Raw genomic sequence first — 12143 nt, 5'->3', positions numbered from 1 at the left:
CTCCTAGATCATGAGAGGTCTGAGCACAAACTCTGTGTTCACTTTGTGTCCAAGCATTGGGATGGAGCTCCATTATACAGACATGTATGGCATACAGGCTAGACATGCCTTCTTTGCAGGATTCATCTGTTTTATTTCAGAAGGCTATCCCAGAGAGCTGCCCATGGGATGGTGAGCATCTGCATGGGCTTTTCCTCCATGGTAGAGAGAAGAAGGTTTAAACTGACTGTAGATTTTAAATGATAAATGTTACAGGAGGTGCTTTGTCCTATGCCAATCCACAGAAATCACACTAATCCATAGAACCCATGTTGGCTAGGGGATTCTGGGAGTTGTAAACCAAAAGTACCTTTTCCAAGATTTGGTAAAATATGGGTATCCAGTTGACATTGGGCTGTAGCTTCCAACAGTTCTAGCCAGCATAGCCAATGATAAGGAATGCTGGAAGCTGCAGTCCCAACAACATCTGAGGCATCACACTTTGTCTTCCCCTTCGTTATTTATATCTCCCTCCTTATTTTTCCCCTAGAGAACAGCTGAGAAATGAGGCTAGAATCCTACAGATTTTACAGCTTTAATGTGGCTGGGAAATAGAGAAATTGGCAGGAATGGTCTTGGAAAACACTAGAAAGATCTGCTTAGGTGAAGGAGAGATTTCACTTTAGAGCTGTTCAATGCCATGGTCATAGAAAACACTATAAACTATAATTACTAAGTTCAGATGTAACAGGAAACTTGCGTGCTTTTGGAAATGTTAGTTTTTAGACTACAGCTTCCCAAGTTCTCCAGCCCAGCTGGGGAAGTCTGAGAGCTGTAATCCAAAATAGCTACTTTTCCACATTCTGCAGAAAACTATAGGTAACACAAGCGGTGGTTAACAAACTAATTTCATATCAGGGTTTCAAATCCTGTTGTGTTGGTGCCAAACCATAGTTAGGAAGCAGATTCAATTTGCACAGTTAAACCATGGATTTGAAAAATGTGTGGCTTTTCCAATGTTTTTGGAATAGAAATCCCATGAGCCCTAGTCAGCCCAGCCAATGGCAGGAAGATGGGAGCTGCAGTTCAAAAATATCTGGAGCTTAGATAATGGGAGGTGATGGGGGCTATAGTTCAACCCAGCCCTGTTTTAGTGAAATAAACAGCAGTTCTTTCAAACCGAGCCACTGAGTTCTGCCAGGCGTATACCAGATCCACCCACAATTTAGCACTGTAATTACTGTATACCAAAATGTTCTGTTTACTACAGTCTATGCCCACTCTAGAGAAGGCCATTCGTTAAGTCTTTGTTTACAGCGACTTAACCATTTGCTTTAAGAAATAATTAAAGCCAAACCATATTTCCACTATGATTTTGAATATTTTCAACACAGACAAAAGGGAAAATGAACAAACAATCATTCTCTAAGCACAGCAGCAGTTCAGAACACCGAGAAGTCTTGCTATGCCATCTTCTGCTAGATAAACATCTGATGTGAACTGATGGGTCAGTTCAAGTACAGAAGCTAAAAAATGGAAATATAACTTACAGAGACACTTGGCCCAGACAGAAACAAGATGAAAAAGATCAAGAATCTGTACTACAACATCTTGTATGATCTAGCTCTTATAAGGATTCATTTGTCAGAGGGAACTCTAATCACACTGCAGCACTTGTATAGTCTGCCCATGCATATTACACACACACAATCCCTTGGTAGGTTTTGTTGCCCAAATAATTATAGGATTTGCTCAGAAGAGTCAGGCAAAAGAGAAAAAGAAGGTGATTAGGAAGGGAAAAGACTGAGAATGGAGAGAGTTCAACCAATACAGATATTCTTTGCCTAATTGGGATCAGTATAAAATGCAGAATGATAACCTGGGATTACTGCAGCTCCTACAGCTAGCACAGGCTGCTGTATTATATGCTTTCATCAAACAATCTATGCAAGCCCCCAAGGAGCTGATTTCTCTAAAGTAAGGATGGGGAAAATGTGGTTTATTGGCTGCTAATGACCCCTGTACCACTGTTTTGCAGCCCCCCTCAAAGCTCCTAAAGACATCCCCAAAACTCCCTGATCCTTTCCACCAGTATTTTTTTTTAAATACTGACCACTGTTTTAGAATTTGCATCCTAGTTTTGTGCACTCTGCCCCTCACTATGGTCCAAAAGAAGAAACATTAAAACAAGAAGCAACATTACACCCATCCAGTTGTGGTCACAGTGTCACTCCCTGCACAACTGGAGGAATGTAATGTAGCTCCTTGTTTGTTTTTGGGCCATACTGATTATGCAGGGGAAATGGTTCACCAGCCCTTCCTAATTGGACTTTCCCAACTGCCCATCCAGGTTTTCTGTAATAAATATTAAAAAAAAAAATCCCAAGAGACTGGTGAAGTGTTTTCATGTTTTTAATAAGAATGCATGTTGCATAATTCAAGTAGAATATTTGAGCCTTTACATCAAGCCGCATACATGCAACATAACATAATGTCTGGAAAACATTTGACTGTTTCACAGAAAGGGAACACCAGAGAAGTAGCTTGTGCAAAAGACAGCTAAAGAAATGTGTGCCAGCAAATGAGGGACAGGGATGAAATATCACAATTAAATAAAGAATGTGATAATGGATCTCAGATGCACAAGTCCTCAGTGCCGAATTGGCATTACTTTTTCAAAATATGCTTCAATTCAGATGCTTTTGTGTTTATCTGTGTTCTACAGTTGATCCTGTCTTACAGTGTTTATTCTTGTTGTTTTGAAATGCAAAGAGTTTCATAACTATGGTGCCATCTTGCCAGCAATGGGGAAAATCTGCCATCAGCACAAATCCACAGTTCTGCTGCTTCACTCACATTTACAGTCACTTCACATATATCACTATCTCTAATTGCTCTTGGGTCTGTCTGTCTGGGATTGGCTCTCTTTCCCTCTGCTTTCACATTTTAAAAAAATGCATAAAAGGAAATGTCAGTACAGAACATGAAACCCATTGCTCACTAAGACATCCAAAGCCTGGAGAATTGGTTTAAAAAGCAAGTTTATGTTTATGCATCTTCAGGTCACCTGTTGGCTTATGGCAACTCAATGAAAATCATAGGGTTTTCTTAGGCAAGGAATATTCAGAGGTGGTTTTAACAGTTTCTTCCCCTGAAATATAACAGACAGCACTTGATATTCTTTGCCAGTCTCTCATCCAAGTACTTATCAGAGCTATTACTGCTTAGCTTCCAGAATCAGATGGTATCTGGTACCTTTAGGGTATTTAGAACAAAAGCTATTAGTTACAGTTGTAGTTCCAGACCCCTTCACCCCCATGTAGTTAGTGACAATTACAATGACATTAAAAAGATTTTTTATTTTACTTTCTCAGTTCTCAAAGAGTAAGTAAATGAGTTCCATTGGCCTGTTACAGACAGCCAAAATAAAGCTGCTTCAAGTCACAGTGGAGGTATGGTGTTTCAATGCTGCATGTGTCCTAAGTGTCCAGAAGCCACACCAAAGCCACGCTCCAGTCCTTAGGGCTGGAGCGTGGCTTTGGTGCGACTTCTGGACTCTTAGGACACATGCATCATTGAAACACCATACCTCCATTGTGACTCGAAGCAGCTTTATTTTGGCTGTCTGTAACAGGTAACAAAATCTGAAAAGTACAAGTTGCTGCCCTGTGGTACAAAGCATAATCTCCTTCCATTCACCTTATTGCCATCTCAGTCCTCACAACAGAGAACAGAGGTAATATATCTAGTAACTATAGTTACTGGAAATAGAAAATAATTACTAGTTATTTGTAATTAAGTGATTACAAACTACTGATTATTTGACACTAGTTACTTGTGAGCATCAAGCTTGTCTATGATTATTTTGTCAGAAGAGCAGGAAAAGGAGATAGGATCCTTTATTACCTCTATACTGCTCCTTTATTGCCTCTGTATGAAATGTTAGGACATCTATAAAGTTCCTTTATATCAGCTCTGTTTATAGTACTGAGCTACCTAGCACAGGGATGGACAACTTTAGTGGATGTAGGGAACAATTTTGCTCCTTGAGACCTGCTGCAGACCACCAAAAATCCAATTTAAAGTGTTTTTTTGTTTACTTTAAGTGAGCTTTTCCCAGCTTGTACCTTTTTCACCAAATTTGGATGATAAACTTCTACTAGCCATTGAAAGCAAATTAGAAAATTGCTACAAACATTTGCATTAAATAGGATTTTAGTGGGATGCTATACAAATTCCATAGCAATCTTTGCCACCAATTTGTTTTCAAGGTAACTTGGGGAGTACAAAAATGGCTTTTGGTGGCCTCATTTACCCCTATTCTAAACCAGAATAGTTGACTTCACCAAAGTCTCAGACAACGGCACTTACAAGCAATGTTATTTTCAACTTTTGAGATAGAAGGAAGTGAACCTGGTATTTTATATATATATATAGTATATATCTATCTATCCAACCTACCACTGAGCAGAGTCTCTCTCTCATTAAGTTAGGTCTTATGCCAATTATAGTCTAGGACTGGCCTATAAGAACACTTTTGCACATATGAACTCCACATCCCATTCTTGTTTCTAAAGATCTGGGCAGCTCTTTTAAAATTCAGACCAAAATCCAGAATGGACTCACCATCCCACTGACATGGAAGTCACCAGTTGGCACCACTCTGAGGCATTAGCTTTACAGGATTTCAAGCAAAAGTCCTTCATATCATTTGCCATTTGCTCTTTTTAACTGGAGGCCTTAGCAACAGAACTACACACCCACTGCATGAATATACACTGTGTTACCTTGTGTTTCTGAGACTGGGTGTTCCTCAGTAAGGGTAATTGGAAAAGATAAGTCTAAATGACCCCTGATAATTAGTAATTCTGGGAAAATCAGCACCAGGTTTTTACTGATGGCTAATATGAGTTAAAAAGAAGAAGAAGCATTCCGCTATGCCTGGAATATTCCTTTATGGTTCTTCCCTCCAGTAATATTTGCAATTTCAGTTTCAAGTTGTTTGCTGGGTCTGTCTGGAAATGCATTGTTACATAACCCTGTACTGTGTTTTCCACAAAGCAACTTGACATAGGAACTATATACAACACAGACCTGCAGCCAAATGTCTTGGCAATTACTTCAAATCAATATGTGAAATATATTTCCCTGACCTCCAAGCTTCCTTGCCTTTTCATCCCTTTCCCATAAATAGCACATAGTTCTTCATCTCCCTAGGCCTTATGTAATAAGAGTTTACTTTGCGTGCCATTCTCCTTGAACTGCCTTTTCCACACTCCAATCTATCCATCCTTCCTCCCCATAGGTTCTTGTTTCCAGGGCCAGTCCTCCAACTAAGCATAGTGAGGCACCCATCTCAGGTAGTGATGTGCCAGAATGGGTGAACTCTGTATAGAAGAGTGTCTACTACTAGTACTTTGGAAAGCTTTGCTTCCCAGAGTCAGCATCCCACCCATCCTTACTTTGAGAAAGGAACCATCAAAACCAAGCACTGAGCCTGACCAGTCCTGCGGGGAGTAGCACTGGCTGCTTTATGTGACCAGGACTGTTCTCCGCAGTCTGTTCACTCTTTGTCTTGCTCTCAGAGTGAGACAAAGGGCAGTGGCAAAGTTGGTACGAGAAAACTGGATTGGTACTTCTCACCTTACATTAGGCAGGAGGAGAGCTGGACTCCCACTACTTGTCTGTCAGTACATTCCTTACTTTGTTCTTCTTCTTGCTGACCTTCTGTTTGTGCCTTGTTTCTTTGCTTCCTGACCCTCACTAACAAAGGGTCTGACTGCTGGACCTTCTCATTACTCAGGACATAAATTCCCACATAAAGCATTTAGTTCTTCCTGGCTCAAGACATCATGGAAAGCTTCTCCACCCAAACTATCCTTTAGCTTTCCTTACTACATTTCAGTGTTCGATGAAGTCATTTAGAAATGTTACCCACTTGCTGAGGGTCAGAGGAAGGAAGGTTGGCTGACCAGTGACAAACACACTATTGTGTATATATTGTGATAGATACACAAAGGTCTGGGCACACATTCAAACCATATGTTGCTGATACATGGACACTTTTTAGACTCACAGGTCTAAAGTGCAAGAACTGTTTGATTAGCAGGAATCATGGCACTGTCTGTCACTCCGCATCCTCACAGTAGGAAAAGTAGGAATCCTCACAGTAGGAAAAGTAGATTTTCCCAGAAACGTTATTTAACCAAAGATATGTTCTTCGTGGAGATGATCTGGCCTGTTGACTTTGAGAAAGTTACTCCCTGGTGCTGAAGAAAAATAAATACTTGGGAAATCTTAACCCATTCGTTTTATAATGCTCAGAGACATATGTCTCTTTCTTTACCTTTTGCAGTGTTGTGCTGTCTTTCTTATTTTGTATTAGTAATTAAGTTTTAAATTTGTTTTTAAGAGTTTTTCAGCCTTGCTTTTAAAAAGACTAATACTGTTATTTAATGCTTGTTTTAACTTCTGTAAAATAATATTTTAACAAGAGCTTCAAATCCTAACTGAAAGATAGGCAGGCTCAGGTGGGTTAATCCTGTTTCAAATTGCTGTAAACTGTTGGATCTGTAAGCCTTTGAATCCCATCCTGGGAGAAAGGTGGGATATAAATTCAATAAATAAAATTACAAACAACTTCAGGTCTCTCCAACCAAAGTCCAACATGCTCACTACAACACTGGCCTTTGCCCATCTAGTGTCCTATATCCAAATATACTAGGCATTATTCTATGTACTCCTGCTATGCAGGAGTGGGGTGTTTTTATATACCTACCAATGATATGGATAACGCAACTATATACACTGGTCAATCCTCCCTGGGTGTGTGTCTATGAGGATGGTTATGATTAATGCCTGCAGAGTAGAAAAGTTTTCAGAGTTTAGAAAAGTTTCTTTTTTACTATAACCCTCAAAATCTTCCATCCACTATGGTTGGGGGTTCTGGGCACTGTAGCCCAAGCTCTCGGAAAAAGGTCCCTGGATCTCCAGTTAAAAGGGCCTTAAGTAGCAAGGTAGAAACAATTTTAGAAAGTTACTGCCTGTCACAGCAAACAATGCTGGACTAGACTCTGACAATTCATGGCACCTTCATAAGTTCCATTAAACATCGTATGGGATGATGTCCCAATTAAGAGGTTACCCTGGTGACAAATAAAATGCCAATTATTCGGTAACAACAGTGTTGTGTCAGGATATTGGAAGTAACACAAAAACCTGATGGGAGTTCTTCCCCATTTCAGAGTGCCAAGTTCTTATAATGAGGGTAACACGCATTCATCTACAATAATTGCTTCTGAAACTCCAGCATCCTGGGGTGAAAGTCAGATCTATGCCATAAAAATGAAAGTGACATATGGAAAAAGGAACCCTTGAGAGAGAAAAAGATGAACGAGAACATGCAATGGGTTTGGCTACAACTCCCTCAGGTTTTGCTGAAAAACACAAAACAAATAATAACGAGGAACCATCAAACATCAAGGGAGATTTGAAAGTAAAATGTTCTCCAATTCAGTACAAAGAAACTCTCTGTTGTCAACCTTGACAGGATTTAGCTCACAAATTCCTGTTTCATGAATAGTTGGGCACTTATTTGGTTATCTCTGCTGTGTAGTATATACAACACAGTAGTTATGACTATGTATATTCAACACCCAAAATAATTTACTAGTCTTGAACTTATTAAAGAGCAATTCAACTATGACTGAATTCATTCAAGTTCTGGATTTTCTGAACCACTGCAAGCCCTGTTCCTTTATTATAAAACATACTGGTTTTATAATAGTCCCTCAGTATCCACAGGGGATCCATTCCAGATTCCCCTATGGATACCAAAATCTGTGGATGCTCAAGTCCTGTAGTACTCAACAGTGGCACAGTCACGCAGCTGTGGCACCATCGGGGATAATGGCACTTTCCCCACCCAACCGGAAGCCAGCTTTGCTGGTTTCACCATAGCAGGTGGCAGGGAGGTTGCCCCTTCGTCTTCCTTCTCCTCCTCTCCCATCGTCACTGCCATGGCTATTCCTCCTTTTCCTCACCCTTTTCCTTCCTCCGCCACATCCTCTTCACCTCCTCTGCTCCACCTCCTAATTTTCTTCCCTCCTCCTCCTCCCCCAATCTCCACTCTTCCTCCTCATTTTCTTTCCGCTTCCTCCTCCCCTTCACCCAATTGCCACTATTCCTCCTCCTTTTCCTTTCCCCTCCTCCTCTTCACCCCATCTCTGCTCTTCCTCCTCCTTTTCCTTGTTCCTCCTCCTCTTCCTTGCCTCCTCCTTTCTCCTCCTCCTCTTACCCCCCTCTGTCACTATTGCCGCTGCCAGTTCTCTTCCTCCTCCCCCATTGCCCCCTTGTCAGGCTTGCCATCTACAGATGCTCAAATCCACAGATGGCAGCAAGGCCTACTAGTAATGTGGGCATGGAGGAGAAGGATCACATACCTACTTTCAGCCGGAGAAGATCTGAAAGGACATGCCTTTGGTGCTTGAGGAGGCTTTATGCAAAATGTCATCAAAGATCACCTGCACTAATGAAGGCTGATAATAAAAGCCTGGGAAGGATTTCAGAGATCTTATCAGAATTTATTTGAGTTTCTTGGTGAAAGCACTCTGTTTTCTAACTCACAGTTTGTCTACTCTGTTTGGACGTTCGATTCTCAAACTGCCTGACCATCTTGTTTATCTGAAACCCTTAACCTTCTTGGACTGCTTGACAATGCTCTTGACCTGACCCTTTGGCTTGCACCCTGACTGACCACGGACCTTGTTAGGGCTGCCTTTCCAGGCTTGTCTCTCATCTTTGTTGGGTGTGTTGGCTGTTGGCTGCTTTTCCAGACAGACATAGCCCAAGAGGGGAATAAAGTGGAGAGGGTCCAGAGTGGACACTTTGGAGCCTCACCTCCCACACTCAGCTCACCAACACAGCCTATTGGATACTATTTTATTTTATTTTATTGGTCATTTTAAAGTTAATTTTTGACTTAAACAATACAGGAACACAAAACATACCAAGGATTCAAAAATACTTAAAAAGAAACACAAAAACACAAAACATAATAAACACAAAAACTGAAAAGAAAAGAATAGGAGAATATATATGATGATACATGTATATATTAAACTACAACCAACACTAGCCTAACCTAAAAGTAAGACTAAAATATCACACTAAAACACTAAATTAGACTAAATGCTAGAACTATGGTAAAAAAAAAAACACTGCAGAAATAATCCAGTTTGAGACCGCTTTAACTGCATTGCCTTGATGTTAATAAATTCTGGGAACTGTAGTTTTGTGAGACATTTAGCCTTCTCTATTAAAGAGCTCTGGTACCACAATAAACTGCAATTCCCAGGATTCCCTAGCACTGAGCCAGGACAATTAATGCATTCTCAACACAAATTATTTCTGCAGTGTGTTCTGTTAGCTTTTCGAGCCCTTACACAGTTCTTGAATTTTTAAAAACCTTAAGTGATAACCCTGGAGAAAAAGCTAAAAATGGCTATGCAGCCCACAGTTAGATGAAAAATATTGGTTTTGTCAGTTCAGACAATTATCCTGAACCCAGCTTCTGCCTGATTCTGTTCAAATTACTTCCACCAGATCATGAAAGAGGCAGTTGCCTGGTGATTCTTGCACAAGCTAACTGGAGCTTTAAAGAACAGAGATGGCTATCCAAACACACGCTGGAAGCAATAGAAAACAACTTCCACATTTCTTTTGCAATGCCCCCCACAGCCTTCCAACTCCCTCCCCCTTTTAATTTTTTGGGCCTTTTTGTGAAAAATCACTCCCAGCCCCACAGAAAACTCTGCAGGACCCCCCTCTATTCTCATAGTAAGAGGAAGTGACATGGATTCACTTCTGCTCACCTTTTTGGGAAGAACTCAAATGAATACAAAAGTATTTCAGAGCACAGGGGGGGGGGCATGCAGGATGGAGTTGTAAGGAGGAAAATTGGTCCCTGGCCCCCATGCAGTTGCCCACTCTTGCTGTAAATGTTTGGAACACAGAAGAGAAAAGCAGGAAACACCACACAAACACACAGTGATGGGCTTCACACATCCCTTCTCTATTCCTTAAACTTTGTTCTATGCATGAAGGACAATTCATCTGAGAACATCTTGCAAATGGGACGATTCTCTTGTGGTACATTTCCAACAGACTGGACTGGCCTAAAACCAGGAAGGAAAAATATTAGTTGAGAAATGTGATGAAACTTAGTGAATGACAACTAAGAATTACCTTGTTCTAGCCTGAAGCACAAGGAGCGCTTTGCAGCCTCCATCTCAGGGCTTGGATTATCCAGAATGTGTCGACACCACTGCAGAGGGGTCAGTGCTTTTTCTGGAGGAAGGATGCTCTTAGCAGGTGCAACATACAACCTAAACAGAGCCAAAGACAATACTTAGCCCAACATATAAATACCAAACTTGATACTAGCAATCTCCATTTTCAGTTTAGGTTCTAGGACAATATAACGGGAGAGACGAAGGCATATAGAATCATCAGAATTGGAAGTGACTTCAAGAACCATCCATTCAAACTCTTGGCCATGCAGGAATACACAATAAAAACACTCTCAACAGATAGCTATAGAGCCTCTGTTTGAAAAATGCCAAAGAAGGATACTTCATCAACCACCATATGTCATGCTCTAACAAGACGTTGTTTTGCATTACTAGAATATATGTAGAGGTTAAGCTATAGTCCATAAGTGACTTTTGGGGATTTGGGAAAGTTGTCATCCCCACCCCCACCAAAAAAGCTTTTCCAAGTTCTGAGAAGGTGGCAATCACTGAAAAGCCTAAATGTTCCCAGACCCTTCTGGGAGGGGTAGAAACACACCCTACATGAAAGGTGCCATTGTGTTTTGCTACGGCATCACTTCCCATGACCTATAGTAATGCAATGATGCGGGCATGATGAGGAATTAAAAAAAAGCAGCTGCACAGCTGGAAAGCACAGCTGGAAAAGAAAAAATCAAAGGGGGATCAGAAAATAAAGGGAGACCAGGTGTCATCAGTTGGCCCTGCTAGTCCTAGCAGCTGCCCAGGAACCCAAGTGCTGACAACAGCTCTGGTTTTACACAGTATTCACTGCCACTCAGTGAATGCTTGACAAGGAGCTGTAGTCAACACAGTCCCTGACAAACATTTGTCACATTTGAAAAAATTAATAAAACATATCCTATGTTCCCCTGCAAAATGCTATATGTGTGAAGGAGTTTGGAGATTTCCATGACACCAAGCTCTGCTCTAAAGGATAAATTCCTTATTTGTGCAATGTGTTGGAAACGTTTAGTTCTAGATTTACCTTTCACCCCTATGTCTGGAACTGCTATTTGTAGGGTATATCATAACACCCTATGATTAAGGAACATTAAGCCTATGCTGTTGACCCAGAGTTTGAAGGATTATGTCCTCAACAAACAATAGTTCTTCACTTCTTCGTTAGGATTTTTGTGTTAAGTAAGCAAATGCAAGCTTAATATCTTGGATGCAATTCAGAATACATTAAAGCATTCTTAACTGGCACTGACATCAGAACATCTTAAGCATTTTACTGTAGGCTTTCTGGTCCATTAAATGGCAGGAAATTCTGGCTTGTGGTCCAATGCATACTGGGCAGGAAGCAATGATTAATCTTTAATTCAGAGGGATGCCCACTCCAAGTATGTGTGTCACATGAACACAGTTTTGGTTCAATTTATGAACAGTGGAACTGTGGTAAACTTGTCATAACAGCCTCCATGGTGATAACCCCAAGGAAAGTTCATAGCCACAACAGGGGTATCTGCAATCGTTTTTTCCATAAGTGGGAGGCACTGTATTTGTTTCTCGGTGTGTCTACCCATGTGTCTATCCATATGAGTTATATATGTATACCTATGCACACTTACATATACATTTGAATTATGTAGATAAAAGCTGGTGTACTACTTTCTTTCCAAAATTGTGATATTGCGCTAAATACGTAATATACCATTGAATCTTTGAAGCAAGTTTTATTTTAACAGGTTGATAAACAAGCAAACAAAAACCCCAGTTATACACTTTATATATCTCCAAATGCAAACTGTTTTATACCACTGCATTTTAAAGACAACCAATACTACTTTTTTGTCGTTTCAAAGGAAAAAAATGTTTCTACCCCACATTCTC

At 40.5% G+C, this 12143-nt stretch overlaps 1 protein-coding gene across 3 annotated transcripts in view; it reads right to left on the bottom strand.

Moving 5' to 3' along the window:
- Window positions 1–12143, bottom strand: part of LOC149319126 (SLAIN motif-containing protein 1-like) — a 45676-nt gene that overhangs the window by 16892 nt on the left and 16641 nt on the right. For all 3 annotated transcript variants that reach the window (XM_089507972.1, XM_089507973.1, XM_089507974.1), the window contains exon 2: window positions 10225–10364. In XM_089507972.1, coding sequence (XP_089364098.1) covers window positions 10225–10364 — 140 coding nt within the window. The remainder of the gene's footprint in view (window positions 1–10224; window positions 10365–12143) is intronic.

This window comes from Sceloporus occidentalis, unplaced genomic scaffold, assembly GCF_023333645.1.
Source record: "Sceloporus occidentalis isolate IW3139 unplaced genomic scaffold, rSceOcc1.0.p SCAF_2, whole genome shotgun sequence".
Taxonomy (NCBI): Eukaryota; Metazoa; Chordata; class Lepidosauria; order Squamata; family Phrynosomatidae; genus Sceloporus; species Sceloporus occidentalis.
This window is presented reverse-complemented; position numbering and strand designations above follow the sequence as displayed.